The 23,671-nt window shown below is 43.2% G+C and overlaps 1 protein-coding gene across 1 annotated transcript in view; it reads left to right on the top strand.

Moving 5' to 3' along the window:
- Positions 1–19,832, top strand: part of LOC104378100 (retinal guanylyl cyclase 2) — a 43,027-nt gene extending 23,195 nt beyond the window's left edge. The window contains 7 exon segments of the mRNA XM_086616399.1: positions 1–149; positions 434–626; positions 742–916; positions 6,165–6,263; positions 8,625–8,719; positions 9,809–9,894; positions 19,748–19,832. Of these exon segments, the coding sequence (XP_086472525.1) occupies positions 1–149; positions 434–626; positions 742–916; positions 6,165–6,263; positions 8,625–8,719; positions 9,809–9,894; positions 19,748–19,832 (882 nt within the window).
- Positions 19,833–23,671: the final 3,839 nt, after the last annotated feature.

The following is a 23,671-nucleotide window of genomic DNA, read 5'->3' on the forward strand; positions in this document are numbered from 1 at the left end:
AAGGGAAAAAAAACCAATATCATTGACTCAATGCTCAGGATGCTTGAGCAGTATTCGAGCAACTTGGAAGATTTAATCAGGGAGCGAACCGAAGAGCTAGAGATTGAAAAACAGAAGACAGAAAAACTACTGTCACAAATGCTCCCGCCGTAAGTACTAGTACTTTAGATGGTAAAAAAGCCCCTTGGCACAACAGAGCTAGATTGGACAAAAGAGTTCCCCAGAACTCAGTGAGTTGGCGGAGCTGGGCTCCGATCTTGGCAAGCCCCTTTCCGTCAAAGGAAGAAACTTTCATCAGTGCTTGTTACAGCCATATAGATCCTTCTGTTTATTGGAAGATCTTCTGAACATAGTAGGACAAGAGTTTCTGAGTTCTTGGACATGCCATACAAGAGGTTTTACCCTGTCATCTTTGCTTGTGTTGTTATTTTAGATCGGTGGCAGAAGCCCTCAAGACTGGTGGCACTGTGGAGCCGGAGTATTTTGACCAGGTGACCATCTACTTCAGTGACATCGTGGGTTTCACAACCATTTCAGCCCTCAGTGAACCCATTGAAGTAGTTGACCTTCTGAATGATCTTTACACGCTATTTGATGCTGTTCTTGGAAACCATGATGTTTACAAGGTGAGGAGTACCTGGGCATGAGTATCAAGCTATGCATGGGTCAAACGCTCTTGTAGTTTTCGTCTACTGCTCTTTCCCATCTTTTTCTATTTATTTATGTCATGGTATTTGGCAGGTGGAGACAATTGGCGATGCATACATGGTTGCCTCAGGTCTCCCAAAACGCAATGGAAACAAGCACGCGGCTGAGATAGCCAACATGTCCCTGGACATCCTCAGCTCGGTGGGAACATTCAAAATGAGACATATGCCAGACATCCCCCTCAGGATACGAATCGGGCTGCACACAGGTAGGCAGCAGCGCTCGCCTGTGTCTTAACATCAATATACTCCTTTGCAATTGAATTTCCCACTTTGAATGCTTTCTCCTTGCCTGCCCCAAAACAAGCACCCTTAGAAGATGCTTTATAATCTTCCATAGCAAGAAGGGCTTTAAAATGGAAACACAATCTCCAAGCAGGAAAATGGCTTAGTACCATTAGGGAGAGAAATAGTGTTTTCTGTCGCAGTCAGGACCTACATCAGAAACGTTAGACATAAGGGTTTTGTTGCAAAGGTGGGTCTTTGATGTGCCACAGGTTCTTCATGATGTGATATGGAGACATCCAGTGATGTCTTTGTAACTCTGTTCTGAATTGAAAAAGCACAGAACAACAGGCATATGGCGTGAAAGAATTAAAAGGTTGGGGAGATTTATTATGGGTAAGACATAATTGGAAGAGTATGTGAGATTTATTACAGGTAGGACATAACTGGAAGAGTATGTGATGCAGCTATCAAGAAGTTATGCTGTAAAGAAGATAAACTGTCTCTAATGTAGAAGTCATAATCTATTCAGTTAACAGAGAAGCGACTTGTTTAAAAAGAAAAGAGGACGTTCTCTTTCTTATACAAAGTGTAACTAAACTCCAGAACAAAACAAACAAACAAAAAAAAAAACCCAGCAGGACTGCAGTCATCATATAAGTGAAAAAACGACTCGGATTTTAAATGGAGGAAAATACACCTGCTGTTATCATAGGATCAATATTTTTAGAAGAGTCTTCATAATTTTATACCATAGTCATAGAATCATAGAATCATAGAATGGTTAGGGCTGGAAGGGACCTTCAAAGGTCATCTAGTCCAACCCCCCTGCAAGGAACAGGGATATCTCCAACTAGCTCAGGTTGCTCAGGGCCTCATCCAACCTGGCCTTGAATGCCTCCAGGGATGGAGCATCTACCACCTCTCTCGGCTACCTGTTCCAGTGTTCTACAACTCTCATGGTAAAAAATTTTTTCCTAATATCCAATCTGAATCTACCTCCCTCTATTTTAAAACCATTGCCCCTTGTCCTATCACAACAGGCCCTGCTGTCATCCATTAACAAATTTTTTTCCCAGCTGTTCATCACCAGAAGTCTCATGTCTTCCTCTAAAGGATCAGGTACTGCCCATTGTGGGAAGCCAAATAAATGAATAAGATTGTCCAGGAGTCTGACTCAGCGTTACAGGGGTTTTATCCTTCTGCCTATCTGACAATGCTCACATTTTTGCAGCTTTGGCAAGCAAGTATTTTACAGGAGTCAATATCCTCGTCCCTGTTGTGTACATTGGGAAACAAGAGCAGAGGAAGTATCTCACCCAGAACACACCAAGAACAAAACTGTGGCTTGGTCAGAGCCCAAATCAGTATTTCAGATCTCCTAGACCATATAACCTCTCCTTTTTGGGTTATCTCTGAGAACTCATGTCCCTACTGTTTTCTTTGCAGTTCATGGGTCTTAGCTGGCCCTTCCCAGTAGCCTAAAGTGTTAAGAAATGATTGCAGGAGCACTGTGGGTTTTATACTCTGACAGAAATGAGATGAGACTATGGCCCCAGCTTGTCTTGCCCAGAGCAGGAGTTTCTGGAGCACCAGCAGCACATTTTCTACATGGGAAGAGGGGAATTCGGTGTGTAACATCTGGCGCTGTCTGTTGACAGCAGCTCTACAACACGTCTTCCATGCACCCAGCCCAAAATCTATCCCTAGGTGATGTGTATGGGGGTAGTTACATTTTTTCTTGTTTTTATGAACTCTGGGTATCTCGGAACTGGTGTTGCTGGGAGATGTTGTGTAGGATGTGAGAGGAAGAGGGGGAGGAATTGATGTTTTCTTTTTAAAGAAGCAGAAGCCAGATCTTGCTTTGCTCAGATCTGCCAACGTCACACTGTCATGGGAGCTGTGAGAAATGCATGCTCCAAAGCAAACCAGCTCTCTGAGCCATGGAGCTGACAGCAGAGTTTGATTAACCCTAGACCCCATTTCTCCTGAGGAAAGAAGCATGAAGAGGGAATCACCAGCATCATGAAAGCATTGAGGAAGCGCTCAGGGGAGAGGATGGTTTGGCTAACACATTCACTGTCCTGGAAAGGATGGAGAACGGGTGTGACCATTAGTTTTGCAGGCCAACTGCTTTCTGGAAACTAGTGCCAAGAAGAGCTCGTGGTTCCCTCTGAAAAAGCAGTAAATGCCGATGGGGCATGGGCTACTCATGTCCCTAGGACCCCAACAGAGGGCTGCAGCTCTGGGAACTTCTGCTGGCCCATGCCCATGGCCCACTTGTGTCAACGCATGGGTAAGGTGAGGAGGACAAGAAGACCTGTGTTTGGTCTTCAGCTTCTCCCCTGCTTTAATGCACCTTGGAGTCTCAGCTCTCCTCTCTCAACTTGACTGCCTGTCCAGAAAAACTCAGCTGACTCAGCTGTTTCCATGCCGGCCGTGTCTGTGCTGGGGCTGGATGACTGGGAAGAGTGGTGGTTAAAAGACAAACTTTTCCACAGAGGTTGAAGAGTTTCTGTTTATCAGTCAGGACTCTCTGGCAGGCAGCCCTGCGCTGTGATTGAGCTTATTAACAGCTGCAGCACCACCAATGGTTGTTGCAGAGCCATAGCCCGCACGGCTCGTTAGCTGACCCTGCAAGCCCTGCCAAAGTGCCGTTTCAAAACAAACCAGCAAACCTGTGTAACTAAACAACTCGGCCATAACGTTCTCATCACAGGGTCTCTGGTTTCCTCTGAAACTTGTTACTGTGGGAGATTTATCACTGGAAGTTTCTGTTAGCCCTTTACTGAGGCTGTCTAGACAAGGGGGAACACACACAGGCAGAGAGTGAATTAACTCTTGGATGCTTTCAGCATGGAGAAGTCCTTTGGCCATGCTTACACTGTAGAGTTGGTTTTGTACTAAGAACTTTCTGCGACAGGCAGACAGGCTTAAGAATAGTGATCTAGAAACATAGTACCTCGCCCTAAAAATCTTCCCTATCCTAGGTTGTGAGCTTTGCAGTAATGATTGAACGATTGCACTGACTGGATAGGAAATCTAAATTTAGGCACCCACATGGAGATGTTTCCAGGAGTGCTAGAGAGCCTGCACTCATTTTATGGTCAGTGGAGATCTAGCGGACGCATATGTGGACCCTGGAGAGCTGTTCAGGTACAGGAGCAGAAAGGCTCACGGCTTGGTTGACTGTGTTGTCTTGGCCTCCACTAACTACAGTAGGAGCTCAGCTACCTATATTTGTGCTTTAAATCAAATCCTCCTCAGTGAGGACTGGTTCTCAGCAAGAACCACTTTTCTGTGGCCTTGCAACATTTATTGCAGAAGGAGCTTTGGTCCTTACTGAGATTGCTGAGTGCCACTGTCATGTCATCACCACAAGATGAAGAGAGGTGATGCTAGGGGAGTTAGTGCTTTCTTGGGAAAGCTCTTGTTGAAGCACGAAGTAAAACGTCTCCAGTGAGACCCTTTTTTATCCATATGCCACATTAGTGTGCACACATTATGGACCAGTTAGGTAAGCGTCAGGTCCTTGACCCAGCGGTATTAACAGTGCCTTTACAGTTGTGCTGTGGAAGTGTCTGTAGATTAGACCCTGAAGAAACTTCCTATAGTGGATATAACTCCTCTCCTGAAGAGCTTGAATGAAATTAGTGAGTACTGATAAGGATGGGAATTAAATGAAACGGGATTTTGAGGTACAGTGCCTTATCCAAGGTTGCATGGCACATTGGCAGTGAAAATACAAGATTAAATCAGGTTCTCCTGATCTCCATCAGTCTCCACACGCTGTGTTTGATCTAGACACTCTGTTTAAGTCCTTATAACATTTTTTGTATGAACCATTCTTAACATTCAATTTTTTCTTAATCTTTAAGCAAGTAGTGCTTCATTAGGCAGGAGTTAAAATCTCTTACCTCTCAGTTTGCATCCTTCATAAATTCTATTAAAATGCTGTTATTTTGAATCTGCAGCAAGAACTTTTCAGAGCAAGAGGGATTTTTTCATTATCTTTAAGATATATCTGAAAACTATATGAAGAATCAGGGTTTGTAACTAAGAAGGCTAAAATCACAGTAAAATTACATTGTCCTAAAATAAGCAACTGATCACTTCTGAATTAGGTCACTATTATTATTACTATTATTTTTAAAACATCATTTCAACCTACAACTTTTTAAATTATGAAAAACCTTATCTATAGCACCATTTTAGATACTATTGATGATGTACTACGTTCACATCTCTTGTAACCATGCACGGAAAAAGATGTCCTAAAAAGTTAGTTTTGCTAAATCTTGACCCAGAAGGATCATGAAATTAAAAAAGCTGGCAGAACCTGAAAAAACATGCAGCATAAAAGCATCCAATGGAAAATACAGAGTCCTGTCTTTTCTCTGCAGTAAGCCCCACACTTCTTTACGTTGTTGAGAGCATTCTCTTTTTTTTTTCCTTTTTTTTTTTTTTTAATGTACTTCACAAGCCTGGTATTTTAAATTGTGGGTGATGAAATTTAGCATCTCATCCTTCAGAGCACAGTCCAAACATTAGCTAACTCAAGTGCCCCAGATGACGGTTGTCTGTGCTGTATGGCTGTCACACATTTCATCTCTGCATGTGTGTATGTTTGTGTGAATCCTGCACACATACCTCTCCCTGAGAACTTGGCACCCGTTCTTCGGGAGATACTTTGGAAGGGAGTGAATCTCCTCTAAAGAATGAGAGAGAGGAAAAATAAACATTTTTTGGCTAGACAGGCGAGCTAATGATGTCTTCCTTTCCGAGGAGGGGACACAGGGTGGTCCAGCGTGCTGCCAGCATCTCTGGGTTTCCAAGGCTGATTTTCAATCCTGTTTCACTGGGACACAGGGCATGTCACAGGATCCGAACTTTTCTCAGATGGAAAAAGAGGTCAGAGCTGACGTTTTAAAATGAGATTGCAATAGTCCTTGAGCTTCCGTGAACTCTGAACAAATTTATCCCAGATGATGGTGAACGGAGGTCCTACCACACAAGACCTTTCTCAGGCATAAAACACCACTGAGCAATCCAGAGCAATGCCTAATTTTTGATCGCTCGTAGCAAGCACCAAGGCCAATAAGATCTTTAAAAACCCTTCTCCTGTATTCTCAGATGGTTTTTGAATATCAGAGAGAGAATGAGATTTGTCTGTCAGTAAGCTCCTCGATTTGTGTAGTACCATCTGAGTTATACAGATGACATGTCTTTCAGGGCCTTGTGTGGCAGGAGTGGTGGGGCTCACCATGCCACGGTACTGCCTCTTTGGAGACACGGTGAACACGGCATCACGAATGGAGTCCACAGGCCTGCGTGAGTATTTGAGACAGTCCCTGGGGTGGGAGGGTGACAAACTTCTTAAGAGAGACAAAGAAATGCTCATCTTTAGTTGCATTGCAACTGAACCAGCTCTGAGGAAAGGGGAAAGTCAAATGACAAAATTCAAAGCAGCCTGGAGGAGAAGTTGTCAGCTTTGCATTCATAGGTCAGCTTTTAAGACCTCATCTTCCAGTTACGGTCCTCTGATTTGGATCCCATCAACCAAAATGAACATGAATCTTGCCCTAGATTTCTCCTACATGAGTTGGATCTTGCTTTCAGGCAGTGCTGAGGACCTTTAATTCAGAGCTGTTCTTGTACAGTAAGATAATGCACTTAACTATCATGGTCAGTACAAGGCAAGGGTAGAAACACACATGGACACTGTTTCCATCATGCTGGAGAGAGAGGAAAGCAGACCACAGGCAACGATGTCCTGTGAAATGAAGACATCATTTGTGATGGCTTCATTTATCAGAAATAACAACTCCACAAACAAATGTTGGTGGGTCCTAACAAAATCCTTAAGTTTTCTTTCATCTTCGGTTTTTCTTGATGTCTTTCTTGATGGGTCGATGTTCATGCTGTTTTTCCCTCAAGTTCTTGCCTTTATTCTTCTGAGGCTTCCAGTTATAAAAGGCAAGTCTAGACACACAGACCCAATAGCTGCAGCAGATAAGACAGTACCATCTCTCAGCTGGTTCCAACTGTCCCATGGCTGGAGGCTTCCAGACATGTAAAAAGAGGTTGCAGGGAAGGAACATTTACCTGCATTTCAGTCATATGTGTACACAGATCTGCTTTTTGTTAGTGTCCTTGTCTAAGACTTGGATCTGCAAACCCTAGTGGATGAAGTATGGATGACACAGTGGGCAGCTAGGGACAGCAGTGTCAAAGCCCTGGATGAATTTTGGATTTGCTTTTGATGTCCAGGCTATCAGTACAAGTTTATTTCCAAAGGAAACGTCTCGTACATTTTAATCCCTGATCTCTGATCTCTCTTTTGATATTTTCAACAGTTCTAAGAAATTGCCCATTATGGCTAGATTACAAGCTACACAAGGTTTGTGATATTTAATATTAAAATCTTGAGGTCTTGCCAGGCTAGAAATATGTTGCAGTATATATGACACATTGGTACTTTTTCACTCTTTCATGCAATTCTCACGTTTCTAGCTCCAGTGATTTCGATTAAACTAATTAAGACTAACAATTAGTCTAATCGTTAATTAGGGAAAACTGCCTTTCTTGTGATTGTGGCTGGCTTATTTTGAGAGGCATGCATTGCATTTGGAAAGCAGTGGAAAGGAGGGAATACTTGGACAGCAGACTTCTAACGGCAAGGCAGATATTTAAAGATTCTCAAGGTTTAGACCCTTGGAAATGCAAAGTCTCACTGAAACTGAGAGCACTGCAGATACAAGAACATCATTATACATTAATAGAAATGTATAGAGATACACAGCAATAGGAAGATTCTATGTTAGTGTCTCAGGAAATGTAGCTCAAAGCTGTGTGGTCTTCCTCTGTATACTTGAATCAATGTTTTTCTTTCAGATTATTGTGAAAAAAGAAAAATAATTAGTTCATCCCCCATCCTTCAATGGGGAAGGTAATGTGATTGACAGATTTGAAAGAAAAGCTCAACAAAAACAACAACAAAGAAAACTGTCTGGGGGGGAAATGTTTTAGAACCATTCGTTGGCTTCTTCACACCAAGAGAACACTAACAAATTTCAGACAGTTCCAGCAGTGACTGTAAAACAAGCTTGGGGAGATAGGAATTTCATAAAGATCTCCACCTTTGCCCTGTTTGTTCATAGACTGTTAATGGCAGCTCTGGATAAAATTGATTGCTGAAAACCCAGATGGATTTAGATGCACAGCCACATTTTCATTACGTCCCCTTGCAAACTCCATCTCTCTGCTCTTCATCTCAACTTTCAAATGACATTGGGTGTCTGGAGCAGGACAGTTGGTTGTTTTTCTTTTCTTTCTTGCTGCCTAGTTTCGCTGTGGCAATAGATAAAAATGGCATTTTTGATTCCAGCTGGAAACGTTGCTGAAAAAAACACTTACCATCTTTATTAACAGCTGGACTTCTATACTCAGCATGTTCGGTATCTTTCTTGAGAAAGTCCCCAGCGTAAATCTCCTCTCACCTTGTGCTCGTTACAGCCCTACATGGAAGGATCCATCTGTCAGCATCGTGCTCTATGTAGAGGAGCACCACATAGCTACACCAGCTACACGCCTGCGTGCCTTGGAGCACTTTTCCTTGCCAGTATGAAGCAGTGGGGAATTCGCAGTGTGTGTGCAGTATAGTGATCCAGCTGTTTTCCTTTCTGTTCCCAGCTTACAGAATTCATGTCAGCCAAAGTACAGTGGATACGCTTCGGAGTCTAAACGAAGGCTATGAAATTGTACCTAGGGGAAAAACAGAACTGAAGGTAAGGAGGCCAGGACTATGTGAAACGCTTTACAGAGGAATCTTCTTGCTTAAGGAATTTTCATAGTGAGCTCTTGCTTGGCCTTCATCCACCACTCTTCTGTTGGATGCATCCCAAGTTGTCCCCAACAATTGTTTCAGCGTATGAGGTAATTCTTGAAGGACATTGTCCCCAACAATTGTTTCAGCGTATGAGGTAATTCTTGAAGGACCATGGGATCAAACAATCAGCTGTATGTGCTGGATCTAAGTTTTTATTTAGGATTCTATTTAGTTCACCCTTGACAGAAGGTGCTACTTTTCACAGTGTCCAAACAAGACAACACTAAATAATTCAAAAATCACTTTTCCCCTTACATAGTCAATAGGCAGAGGTAGGAGCTTTGCTTGTCTTAAATGTCTACAGTAAGAGGTCTGAATATGGTCCCAGGTCTCTCAACAATCTTTTGTGACAAGTAGAATCATCTCACCCAAGTTCATAAGTCTGCAAGTGGAGATCTGCGGTAATTATTCCAGGTTTAGTCAATGGAAAGGAACCTTTACACAGTTAGTAGAGATAAATTTGCACTTGAGGAAATTATTAACCTGACTTATTTTCAGAGTCCAGTTTATGTGAAGATGAACGTTGCTCTAGAAGTGTCCGTTTTCTTCCACTTCCGTAGTCAGAGGTGATTAACATAGATGTCTGCATTTCCTCAGGTGCATCTCACCTTAAAAGCTGAATCAGTGGTGGGAAAGGAAGTTATTAGTCTGATATTTGGCCCAGCAACTGCTGTAAAATATCTGAATTATTTATGTTAGTGCTGTCAAATAAGATGATTAGAGATCTTGTAGTTTCTCATTCCTGTTAAGCTGCATGGTTTCAATGACCCAGATCAATTTGTAGATGACTGTTTGAACCAGGCTTCTTCTTTTAGGATAGTGGCATTCAAATCATCCATGAACCATTGTGAAGGACAGCCCAAGATTTCCAGCCGTGCTCTATCTCTGGATATATATGAAGCCCTCAGAAACCCAGTGAAGAAGTTATGTATTGAGCAGAGGGCGGTCAGAAAGCTGCTTTTTATCTGAATTTTTGTTTTTATTCTAGGGTAAAGGAGTAGAAGACACATATTGGCTAGTTGGGAAAAAAGGCTTTCTGAAGCCCTTACCTAAACCTCCTGAAATAAAGCCAGGGTAAGTGTGACTTCATCACTCTTCAATACATTCATTAAAAGATCCTTGTTGGAATTCAGAGGCTGAATAGCTCTCTTTCTCTGGTACCAGTTTGCAAAGTCTACATCATGTTCCTTAGGTGACTTACATTTTCAGGCATAGTACTGGTACTCAGAAGTGATGTAGTTTCTTCATCTCCTCTCCTTAATCATGATTCCCAAGAAGTAGCATGGAAACTTGTTGCTTTTCTACTATAGTCCCTGAGAGATGGAGCACCAGGAATCTCCTTCCTGAATCTCCTTCCTACTCTGTGTGTGTGTGAGAGACACACAGACAGGGACACTTTCATAACTCTGGTGCCATTAGTGTATAGGTGACACATTTTTCTCTCCTTCCATCAGACTCCTGCAGAAAACACCAGCCTCATTCACCATGTAAGCATGTTTCTTACCTGTAGCACTGTTCATTCAAACAGAACAATAATGAGATTTTGTGCTGTAAAAATATTACACCATTATGTAATTAAAGACTTAATGATGTTGCCTCCATGCAAGCGATGGTGAGCAAAGGTTGAGCACTTGATATTCATTAAGCCATCTTGTAGCTTTGCAATGCCTGACTTTGCAAACGGAGCACTCCTTGTTCAGCTGTCACATCCTGTATGCCTGGAAAGGATGTTGTGGTCGGGACATAAAAACCAGGAATGGGATTTGTTTGACAAGAAGAGTGTAGTCACCCCCATTAGAGCTAATCAACCTTGACTCCCTTTGTAGTCAACAAGGAGAAATACATGCTCAGGGGTGTGATTCGACTGGCCTGCTTGGACTTCTATGTTAGAATCATAGAATCATAGAATGGTTAGGGCTGGAAGGGACCTTCAAAGGTCATCTAGTCCAACCCCCCTGCAACAAACAGGGATATCTCCAACTAGATCAGGTTGCTCAGGGCCTCGTCCAACCTGGCCTTGAATGTCTCCAGGGATGGAGCACCCACCACCTCTCTGGGCAACCTGTTCCAGTGTTCTACGACTCTCATGGTAAAAAATTTTTTCCTAATATCCAACCTGAATCTACCTCCCTCTATTTTAAAACCATTACCCCTTGTCCTATCACAACAGAAGAAGATGAATCGCCCTTGCAAGATGCCTGTTTTGTTGACTGTAAAGAGGTCCTACAGTGACTAGCTCAGAGAGAGATGTCTGACAGCAAGCAGAGCCTGTTTTCACCTTGACTCTGATTTCCCCTGAGTAATCTTGTTCTGGGTTCTGCCTCGTTTTCTCTTAGAAATGTGAATACGGTTTTTGTCTCCCTTTGCAGATAATGGTTAACTACTTGGGCGGTTGCATATAGGGCAGTCCGTGTGCTCAGAGCCCTTCCAGAGCTTTCTTGGAGAAGCATGGAATTAACAGTATTTTGGGCCATAACTTTTAAGTTATTTGGATGTCAATAGGGTGAAAGATAGAAGGTTACTGGAAGATAATTTTGAAAGACACTATTGCTTAGATTTGGAGGTGTTTAATGTTAATACTTGGTGAAAATGAGATATTGAGTAATGTGTGTTGATACCAATTCATGGGAAATATGAAACTTGGAGGAGCTTTGCTGGATTAGTAAGGTAGGTTGACTTACCATGCAACCAAGGAAGCATAAAGACTTTTACCTTCAGAGTAGGTTCTTCTCATTTTGGTTTTAACATCTAGAAGTCATGTGTTAGGCCCCTGTTGACCGTTGAAGTTCTTTCCATAATCCTCAAAGAACCTGTCCTCTGGTCGTTTGTGCCAAAATCATGTAGGCCAGAGCTGTTTCTTAATACAGATTATAAATGACAGAAAATACCTCAAGTCCAGGGGGGCAATAAGAGAAGGAAAAATATTTTCCCATGTACCCAAAACCAGGGCATCTTGAGCATCCTTCTGTAACCTCAGAAGAATCCACCAGTAGCACTGCAGAGAAGGAAGAGATCCTCTGCTGTGGCCTCAAGGCCCTGATCCTTATGGTTCTTCTGCAGTTTTTCTGTCCCTATAGATCATCATACATCAGTTTAATGAATGTGAAAGAAATCAGAGGAAAAAGCAAAGTCATATGAAACTGAATCTGTCCTAGTGAAGGGTCAAAATGAAAGCTGTGCCCTGCAGAAGTTGAATGGTTGAAAGAAGTATCTGGACATTCAAAGTAAATACCTGGTGAACTGCCTCATGCACAGACTGTGCTATCATCAGACAGCTGTCAGATATGGTGTCCTATTTTTCCAGCCTTATCTTGATGGTTCACTTTTATGGCAGTTTATACAAGGTTGAAAGTTGTTTCTCTGTTATGTCTACATGTTGGCCAAAACAGTGGTTTCAAGATGGTTCAAGATACTTCTGCAGGAATTCCCTCATCTATAGGCTTTTGTGTAGAGGAAGGAGGTGCTGAATAAAGCCCTCTTCTACTCATCTTTTCACTCTGTTCTGAAGCAACTTGTCTTCTATCTAGGTCTTCCCTTTCCATGAGATCTTGCGCAACTCAGTCCCTCATATCTGGTGAGATCAGTGGGCAGCAGCAGATTTTTTCCTCCTTTCCATAAGAGCAAGGGGCATGTTCCTCATCACTTCATTCTTCATGGCTCACCGAAGCCGGTGACCTCCTCTGAATGGTGTGCATGAGACTTCCAGTCAACAGTTTGGCTTGCTGTTTGAGCTCTTGACTTAGACCACCACAGAGAACCACACTTATTGTGCAACAAGGAAAGGGGATTTGCTTTGATGAAGTAAGCTTCAGCTTCCATGTTTCTTACTGCCATGACAAGTCATAGCCCTTGGCATATGGAGCAGTTCAGGACTTCACTGCAGTGGTTTGTAGAAAAGACAGCAGACAGTAACATTAACAAAAAATTCTAACCTCCTATTACTTCCCGTGATGTAAAACCCATCAGCCAATCAAAGCTGCAAGCAGTCCTTGACAGGAGGATTTCTTGACATGTGACGTAGAACTGTTAATAGATGTCTAGGGACAAATCAAGCTTCATTTTCCTACAGTGCTTGCAGTAGTCTTAGCACACCAGACCTGCAGAATGGTCCTTGACCTTCCAAAGGTGAGTCTATATGCAGGTTAGTAGCCAAACTTCAGCAAATTTGAAAGTGTGGAAGAATATTTAATTATGTGATTGAGTTAACACTAACGGCCGAGTAAAATATTGTGAACCAACAACTCCTTCTGGTACTGCTGAAATTGCTGAGACAACACATTTTGTGGTCTAGTAATAAACCTCAAGCCACCACCAAATGACTAACAAAGGAACAATTATTGCACCTACATAATTTGAATTTAATTGATGTGCATTGACCTCTCTGTTTAATCCCAATTACAGCTTTATTGGAGGCATTAGTTGGAACATTCTCATTGATTTTTTGTGGTCTGCACTAGGCTTTCATACATTTACAGTTGTGTAAGGACGTTCAGATAAATGCACTTTACTCTTCAAACCTAAGTGCTGTGGGTGACATGGCTCACACAAGATACAAAGCATTTTAATTTAATTAAGAAGAAAGGTAGTTCAATTAAAATGCTTAATATGCTACTTAACACCCCTGCTTTCTTCTAACCGTGCATAAAATCAAACGAACTAAAAGGCTGTTTTTAAAATTAACTTTAGATCAAGCTGCTTAGCGTCTGTATATTTGTTTTCAGAAGTAAAAAGCTTCCTGGAAATCAAATAAGAAACCTCTTCACATGCTCTTTTTATGGGGCAGGGTGGAGGTTCAGCAGTAGTCACAGGACATAGGGAACGTGGACGTGCTGGCTCCTGTCCCAGAGAGTTTTCCTGTTTGAAGGATAACCTCCTTCTGTCTGGGTCTGGTCAAATCTCAGTTTTACCTGCTTTACATGGGAGTTTTAGGTGAACTTTGCATCACATAGAACAGGGCAGGAAGTTCAATAAGCTCCTTAGTTCTTTCCTTGCTCCAAGGCAAGTTTCTACGCTTTCCCTGACAGATGCCTTCCTTGTGCTGAATATTATTTCTCCTTTTTTGTTGCAGCTCGTTAGGATTTGTGTTGCTGCATCTCAGGATCTTGTAGGCTGGGGATCCATTGTGCAATAGCCATGGAAGGCAAAGAAAAAAACTTTCCACAAAAGCCTGATACTGTCACAGGAAATAATAGCAGATTGGGGTGGACATAGAGAAGGTGTAACAAGATGATGAGATTGCAAAAACAAGCACGCTGAGCAGTCAAGCAGCAGCCTATATGTAGGCTAGGTATTTTTTGGAGATTCCACAGTCAGATAGGCTTGAAGAAAGGCTGTGTGGTTTATTTGAGGTTACACCAGGAGACTAGCTTTGGGGCTGAAGAAAAAGCATAAAGTTGCTAGATTATATAAGTGGGATATTGGAACTTGGCATCCTGCGGTGCTCTGGGGCAGGCAGCACCTTGTCAGCATCGGTGGAGCACTCTTCTTGTCTGAAACAGCAGAAAAAATATGAGGTTATACAAATCTAGCAGATATAAGCCTGATCTAGACTAAATCACAGATGCATTAGTCAAAGAACTGGAAAAATCTCTTCTAGTGCTAGGAAAAATTCAATAGCTAATGAAATTCAGAAAAGAAAAAAAAAAAAAGAAACAAAATAAGAGCCAGGACAATGCTCATTTGTAGTTTCAGGGAGATGAGTGACATACTCAGTCTTCTGACTTTCCAACTTTTTCCATCCTGTCTCAGAAATCCTTTGCTCTGGTACTAAATACAGTGCTCTCAAGCAGCACGAGCCCTCTATCCCAGGAGACAGTTTTATCTAGGAACTTTCCTTTTCTAACACTATTTTAAATTAGCTATGGAAAGTTAACTGGGGGAAAAAAAAGAAAAATACAATTCAGCTGACAAAGATACAGATCATGGGCCCTCTCAAGTGTTCTTAAACATGAACCCAGTGCCCAGGTAAAGAACATATGAGAGTTTTGGATTTTCATCGTCAAACCCGGATCCCTTCCCTTGTATGAAATCAAGCAGTAGGTCTAAAGCCCAAAAGGGCTGATAGAGCATCTAACCCACCACCATCCACAATGATAAGTACAACCTGAAGTGAGGAATCACTGAAAACTGAAGATGCAGCCAGGGATAGGAGGGAGTTTTGGGGGCTCTCCCATCCTCACATACATGAGGATCAACCCTGGAGAAAGCACTGACATCCTCATTTGAAGACGAAATGGATGAGAAACAGTGAAGGATGTTCAAAGAATCAATCCATCTGCCAATGCCAGATGAGAAACCTTTTTGCAAGTCAGGAAAAAGACACTCAGTAGGACAATGTGGCTGCTGCTTCTACACAGTACAAAACTCTCATTGGTTTGTCTATGTCGAGGCACCTTGGCGTGATGGGAGAGGATCAGTAGAGAGCTGTTACTCTCCTGTTGCTGTTGTTGCTGATGATGTGTTTCTCTGGAGAGATAAGTGAAAGGATTTCCACTCAGTCTCCTATTTGAAGGATTTCACCCAAAGCACTTTGAAATAAGAAAGAAAAGAGCTGGTGGAGCAAACAGCAAAAAACTTTTGTTGTCCTTACATAGCTGGAATTATACAACAGCATAACAACATTTCATAAATAAACTTTAAATAGCATGAAACAAGGGTTATTTGGGGAAATCAAAGCATCCTCTGGCTCATAGGCTTGATCACCTAATGTTAGGACAGATCCTTTTTGCTTCACAATCAATTCTTTCTTTTCAAATTATTTCTGAGCATCTAATACAACAGCAAAATTAAGAAAAAGGAATGTTCTGGTCATGACTGGCACAATGCAGGTAAGAAAGAAGAATTTTTCTCTGAAATCTGATTGAGAGGTGAAAGGGAATGAAAACCAGTGACTCGTCTCCCTTTGAACAAGGCTCTCTGACTTGGAGTGTAGTTGCTCCATCTGATATATTTAAACAAGCTCTTTTTGAGCAAGCTGAGGTTTCTGGAAGAAGTGGCTGGAGTATTAGGTTTGAGTTACTGCCAACAGCAAGAATCTCTAAATACAGTGTTCAGAAAAGAAGCAGAGTCAGGTAGTGGCACTGTTTGGATGAAAGGTGTGATTCAATGCACATAAATTTCTATGGATTTAGAGAAAGGCAGTTCTAAAACTGTGCTCAGGACCTGCCTGGCTTTATGGATCGTATTCTGGCTTGCAGGTATGGCCTCAGGCATGGCTGAGATGTGCCCAGATGTGTCTGAATGTGCCCAGTCTTTTCCTCCTGTCTCACCAAAGCAGGCTGGGAGGTAAAAGTCCTTTTGGAGGATGTTTTTGCGGAGGAACAGAGCGAGAACAGCAGGAGAAGCTGTCTAGGGTAGGTCCTGGCTGCAGGAGTTCATCTGAGGATGTTTCTCCCTGGATCTGCCCATGCTTCCCTTGAAAAAAGAAGCAGAGGGAAGCCCAGTGACAAGTGATCTGAGCTGTCTGAATGGGGGCCAGCTTGAGTCTAGGAACGCGAGATCTCTATCTGATCTCTATCTGATTGGGGGACGTTGCCCTCCCTCATGCCATCTAAACAGGCTTTCTCATTACTCATCAGCCAAAAAGCTCTTTTCTAAACATCAGTGTTAAGGTACAAGAGGGACAGTACCAAGGAGAAACCATCTTGGAGCTGCTTTTAGCCTCCTTTGCTCCCCAACCATCTGTTTCTACAAAGCTAACCAGCCATTTAAAATAAGCAAAACTGGAGAATGATGAAATGTGGATTAAGATAACATAAACCATCTCAGAAACAAGTAGCCCCAGAGTCAATCCTGACTGATTTAAAGACAAAGGTGTGTGGGAAGCAGTCAATGAAAGGGCTCCAGGGCTGGTTGGAGCAGGACCACAGAGCTGAGATGTACTGGGCTGCCCAGGACACCTGAGCCTTGTGGTAGAGCACGTATTGCTCCAGCATATGGGTTTGTGCAAGGTAGAGATAACAGAGAGAGGAAAAGGAGAGCAGAGGAGACTCTGCATCTGTATGACCAAGGTCTCAAGGCAATTTGAGCTACAGTTGTTCTCACCAAAGGGCACAGAGCAGCCAAGTCATAAAGATGCTCTGTCTATGGGCCTGAGCCTTTCCCCCTACAGCTGGGAACTAGAAGCTGTACTGGCTGCCTGAGGTTCAAGCCAGTGACTTGCGTTTTTAGTGCTCATAAAAAATCATTGTAACACACCATATTCAGAAAACAGAAGGCAAATTCCTTAAGTGTCCAGGGAGCTGGGGTGCAGGACCTTAAAGATTTTCTCCTGCTGGCTTGGGAAACGAGATGGTGGGAAGAGAGGACCTTGGAAAAATAACAGCTGACTTCAGACAGAAGAGTTTTGCGAGATGTTGGGATGCATCTGCCCTCTTCAGTTGCTCAGACACCAGTGAGCTCAGCAGATGTGTCAGTGCTCTTTACACTGGACCTTTCTTCTTGTAATTGTGTCATGGATGAAGGTCAAATCATCATCAAAAGGATATTTGATACTTGTGTGACCAGCATTTGGAGGTAGAGCTCAGGCAATCTGATACTGCGCTTGATCTCCAGATACCCTGGTCAGGTCTTCACTTCTGTGGGTCACAAACTGCTGCACTATTGTGCAGAAACAGGCAACAACCTCCTCCACCCTCCTGTGGATGAAGTCCTGCTGGGTGGACTCAAAGAGCAACTCATGTGTGCCTGAATTTTGCTACTGCTTGCATAAAAGGTCTGAAGACAAAGTATTCTTCCTTCTCCAACTAGTAGGATTTCATCTTATTAAAAGTTATCTGCCTCTAGCAGAGACACCTCCATCTGAGCTGGTCATCTTACACATCTTTTAGAGTCAATGCAGAGAAACCAGTGGGGTTCCCCAGGTCTCAGTGCTGGGTCCAGTTCTGTTTAACATCTTTATCAATGACCTGGATGAGGGGATTGAATGTACCCTCAGTAAATTTGCAGACGACACCAAGCTGGGAGGCTGTGTCGATCTGCTCGAGGGTAGGGAGGCCCTTCAGAGGGATTTGATCAGACTGGATCGTTGGGCTGAGGCCAATGGCATGAGCTTTAATAAGGCCAAGTGCAGAGTCCTTCACTTGGGGTATAAAAACCCCAAGCATCGCTATAGGCTCGGGGAAGAGTGGCTGGAGAGCTGCCTGGCGGAGAAGGACCTGGGGGTGTTGGTTGACTACCGGCTTGATATGAGCCAGCAGTGTGCCCAGGTGGCCAAAAAGGCCAATGGGATACTGGCGTGTATCAAGAACAGTGTGACCAGCAGGAGCAGGGAAGTGATCCTGCCCCTGTACTCGGCACTGGTGAGGCCGCACCTGGAATATTGTGCCCAGTTTTGGGCCCCTCGCTTTAAGAGAGATATTGAGCTCCTGGAGCGGGTCCAAAGAAGGGCGACTAAACTGGTCAAGGGGCTGGAAAATAAAACTTATGAGGAGCGGCTGAGGGAGTTGGGGCTGTTTAGCCTGGAGAAGAGGAGGCTGAGGGGAGACCTGATTACAGCCTACAAATACTTGAGAAGGGATGGTGGGGAGGTGGGGGAAGGGCTCTTTACATTAGTGATGGGTGATAGAACAAGAGGAAATGGGTATAAGCTTAGTCAGGGGACATTCAGGTTGGATGTTAGGAAGTATTTCTTCTCTGAAAGGGTTGTCAGCCACTGGAATAGGCTGCCCAGGGGGGTGGTTGAGTCCCCATCCCTGGATGTGTTTAAGAATAGGGTGGATGATCTACTTAGCGATATAGTTTAATGGGGATTAGGGATGGTTGGACTCGATGATCTCTAAGGTCTTTTCCAACCTAGAAATCTATGAAATCTATGAAATCTATGAAACGGGCACTTCAAGGCACAGCTCTTCTGCCCCACAGAGGACATCTGCTTTGGTATAAACCCCCACTGTAGTCCATCAGCGCCTGCTTCCCTCCACTGACTTGGAAAAGAGCCCAAGATATTTGGCTCAGATGGAGACATCTCTGTTGCATATAGCTAAATTTCAGGGAGATGAATCCCACCTGAGTTGTGGATTCCCAGAAGAAACTGTTCTTCATTCAGGCCATCAAGATGGTACCATCCCGGCTTCCCCATCCTTGGGAACCAGCCCTAAATCCTCCAGCACTCATGGGAGGGTTTATAAACAGAGATCAGTGTTTCCATAAAAAGGAAAGATGTTCCCAGAGCTGAGGATTTAGGTAAGGCACGGAAGGACAGCTTGGTTAGATGTTGCCATTTGTAGGACAGAATTGGCAAAAGAGCTGCAACTTGACTCCAATCTCCCTTGGGAAAGGCTATTAAATTTGTGCTAAGCTTTCAGGGAAAACTGACTGTCTCTAGGGTCAGTTAAATAGGATTTTCATTTGGAAATATGCCCGTAGTTTTGAGAACTGAGAGTTTCTGAAAGTAACATCCCTGGAAGACCAAAAGGCACTGAGACAGGAGCTGAACTAACCAAAGGCAAGATCTTCACAGCAGTTTTGTTCTGCTCTTCCCTTTGATGAATGAAGGGGAGGGTTGGAGGAATAAAGGAGTAATTCTTGCAGGATTCATCTTGACTAATAGATCCAGGACACAGCCATGATAGATATCTAGTTTGTGCTCCTCCATCAACGAAGTCATTCATCTTGTCCTGGGAGAAGTGTCTAAGACGTGCCAAGAGCCATCTGGAAATGCCTGGCTATACAGATTACAAAAGATGCCTGTCTCAGAGCAGGCACCTCGCTTCGAGACACTTTAAATTAGTTAACCTCACTCTTTGCAATAAGTTGAGCTGAAGTGGTAGAAGAGGGGAATAAATAAAACCAGAACCAGGCCCAATATTGGTTTCCATTTTCACACCAGAAGACACTTACCTTTCACTCGGTGTCTGTTACAGTCTGTTCTTTGTTGCAGATGAAACTGAACTGGTTCTTTCTCTAATGGCCTACATGTTCACTGCAGGTGTAGAGCTCATGGGTTACCCTCGGAAGAGATTGCAGAGTTCAAAAGGAGGAAAGCTGAAAAACTCCTTGGCAAAAGGGCCTAGATCTGAGGTAGTAGTAGCTGTAGGACAGTCCCCACGTAGCTCTGCTATTTAGTGTCTGCTTACGTGTTATTTGTCTGCACTTTGCTGGTTTTAGTTTCATGCCTCTTTTTTTTTTTTTTCCCCAACAAAAATGTATATTATTCTTTTAAAGTTTCTCTTTCAAAGGGTGCTCGGAACAGCAGCAAAACTGTCTAGAGATAGTAGCAACCTTCTTGGATGACTTCCTAGAAAATTTGTGACCTAACATAGAATCATAGAATCATAGAATCATGCAATCAAAGAATGGTTTGAGTTAGAAGGGACCTTAAAGATCATCTCGTTCCAACCCCCCTGCCATGGGCAGAGAAATCCTCCACTACACCAGGTTGCCCAAAGCCCCATCCAACCTGGCCTTGAACACTTCCAGGGATGGGGCAGCCACAGCTTCTCTGGGCAACCTGTTCCACTACCTCACCACCCTCAATGTAAAAAATTTCTTCCTTATATCTAATTGAAATCTCCCCTTTTTCAGTTTAAATCCATTGCCCCTTGTCCTATCACTGCACAACCTTGTAAAAAGTCCCTCTCCAGCTTTCCTGTAGGCCCCCTTTAGGTACTGGAAAGCTGCTATAAGATCACCCCGGAGCCTTCTCTTCTCCAGGCTGAACAGCCCCAACTCTCTCAGCCTGTCTTCATAGCAGAGGTGCTCCAGCCCTCGGGTCATCTTCATGGCCCTCCTCTGGACTCGTTCCAGTAGCTCTATCTCCTTCTTGTGTTGGGGACTCCAGAGCTGAACACAATATTCCAGGTGGGGTCTCATGAGAGCTGAGTAGAGGGACACAATCACTTCCCTTGACCTGCCGGCCACGCTCCTTTTGATACAGCCCAGGACATGGTTGGCTTTCTGGGCTGCCAGCACACGGTGACGGCTCATGTTGAGCTTCTCATCCACCAGCACTCCCAAGTCCTTTTCCTCAGGGCTGCTCTCGGTCCATTCTCTGCCCAGCCTGTACTGGGCTTGAAGAAAACACTTCATCCACCTCTGCCTTTTTCTAAGTGGAAATTAAGCAAAAGTAAGTTCAGAGGCACTGAGTAGGAGCATTATTGCTGCTTTCAGAGCTATTATTAAAGAAACCCAACCATCTAAGGAAGAAATTCTTCCCTCTGAGGGTGGTGAGGCACAGGAACAGGTTTCCCAGAGAAGTTGTGGCTGCCCCATCCCTGGAAGTGTTCAAGGCCAGGTTGGATGAGGCTTTGGGCAACCTGGTGTAGTGGAGGATTTCCCCACCCATGGCAGGGGGGTTGGAACTGGATGATCTTTAAGGTCCCTTCCAACCCAAACCATTCTATGATTCTATGATTCTATGAAAGCCCAGAGTGCCTGGATATAGGCTGGTTACAAACCCCCAAGACCCACTGTATTAAGATGATAGTTTAAAGACTAAAGCTTCATCCAATTCTTTCACAAGGATAAAACCCAGCAAAGCACTTTTAGCTGTGTTACTCTTTCCCAACCACAACTTTTAAATTAAGATTATGGGCGTGTTACTAGACTGCTTTATCTCCCTTAAGAGATGTTTAAATTTTTGTCTGAGGCTCTCCCTATTTTAGGAGCTGGGCAGAAATTCCTCATGTAAAAAAAAAGACTTAAATAGGGGACATACTGTGCAGAGACCTACATAAGCACTACCATATGTGAACACTCACTGCTAAACATGATCTCCAAGACACAGAAGACCACCTTGCTGATCTACACCTATGAGCACAAGCTACTCTTCCAAGGCCAGAGGCAGAGACAATCTCTGACGTGGGTTAGCCCTGCTTGACAAAAGCTGCACTTGTATGGATACAAAAACATTTAGTACATATATCATCCACAGGTACAAACTTCTGCACCAAAGCAAGGCTGAGTAGCAGTACATTATAGAGAACAGAAGGTCCTCATTAGCCCATTTGGCTCAATTCATGGGAAATGGCTGAAAAATCGATAGGGCTTTTATACCTGGAGCTTTTCAACAGTTCTCGTTGAATCCTTCTTGTGTGCATGAAGCTTTCAATGGAGGCAATTATATCTTCAACGACCACTTATTTCCACATGCCTGCTTGGTGTTTTAGCGATGTTTCCAGCTAATCTATCTTAGACATTTATGATGAAAGGGAATATGCCATCAATAACCTTATTTTTCCTTGATAACAATAAAGGAACACTACATAAGGATCTCAGATGTAGTGATCTATTGTCCATTCATCCAGTTTACAGTCTCATTAGTCGGGGACTGTAAACTGTTAACAGTCTCCCAGGATCCTTGCTGCAGTAAGATAAGGATCCTCATCTCGGAGTATTCATATATTTCAGAGTATTCATCTGACCTGGAGTCTAGAGGAAGGCCAAGACTCTGCTCCTCATGCTCAGGAAGCAAATTCCTTAACCTTGCAAGAGTGACTGTGGACTCTGTTGTCATTGGTAGACATCTTTTTTCAAGAGGAGTGATGGTTCTGGCCAGATCTTGATGAAAACATGCAGCAAAGCATGAGGAACACCAAAGTGCACCTCCAGTTACCTGAAGATAAACCTCTTGGCTGTACCACTAGTTATCCTTATACTTTGTCCTGCAATAGGATCTTAACACAGACCTACTAACCCACTCATGGAAGTGCAATTCAGCCCAGAGCACCATGGTTGTCAGAGACATATGTGCAAGGCTGGCAGATGAAAAGGCAGCAGAAGACCACTTAGGATAAAACATGGCATCTCAGATATTGCTCGACAGCATACTAAGGTGGCTGAAACCCACCCCTAGCCTCTTACAGTGCTTCTGATATGGAGAACAGGATTTCTCTCTTCAAGGTCCAGTAGAGAGCTGTCCCACAAAGAGGTCAATGATTCCCTGTGATCCCTAGATGGATCTCACTTTAGAGATGTGACTTAGACCCCATGCAAGTCAGTCAGAGTTCATTGTGGAGTTCAAAGGGGCGAGATCTCACTTCAATGTGATTGATAACTGGTGTATTTATGGAGGGATCCATGGCATATAAATCTTCGTGTCACCTGTATTGCTCTTTAAGCATGTAAACATAGAAATGGTGTGTCCTGCACGGATAAAGAACCAGTCTGGGATCACCTAAAAGTACAGAGGCTCAATTTTTATTGAGGAGTTATTTTCTCCTTTTTTTCTTCATCAGAACTTTGCCTCTCCCTCTATTCTGACCTCTCATCCCGTGAACTCAGTTTAGTGACAGGAGATGCCTCAAAATTCTTTCGTCTTCAGGAAATACACTAAACACCCGAATCACTGCATCTTGCTGGCCAAGCCATAGACTAGCAAGATGTGGCTGACCAGCAGTTAAGATCTGAAAGCTCATTCAGGACAGAGTTTTTGGTAAGGATGCTTGCTGTCCTCAAAGGTGAAACCCACACCTACACAAAAACCCATACAATTACAGCTTACTCCTTCAGCCTCAGCACAGCAATAATTTCAGATGATTTTGCCTACATAATCTTTACAAAGATTAAAACCAGAAATGCAGAAAACCAAACACTAATTTCTATTGTTTTTTTTTTCCCCCATGTCTTTCTTCTCTTTCCTCTTTCTTTCACTCTGCATCAGCTACTTCTTCTCTCTTGGTATGCAGGCATGTCTCCCAGTAACACACTGGAAGGCATATCTTCTTTGTCCAACACCAAACAGACCAAAAAATATAAAATTATTTTCCTTGTTTTTTTAGTGGTTGCAAAACATTTGGGACCATCTTTGACAAGGGCATAAGCTCTATCTCATAAAGTTCAACGAACTAATTTTCAGGGTGGGTCCTCCACTGAATCCTAGATCACATTGGGCTGATACTTTTGGGCATTTTCT

The sequence above is a fragment of the Tauraco erythrolophus genome, chromosome 1 (assembly GCF_009769465.1).
Source record: "Tauraco erythrolophus isolate bTauEry1 chromosome 1, bTauEry1.pri, whole genome shotgun sequence".
NCBI lineage: Eukaryota > Metazoa > Chordata > Aves > Musophagiformes > Musophagidae > Tauraco > Tauraco erythrolophus.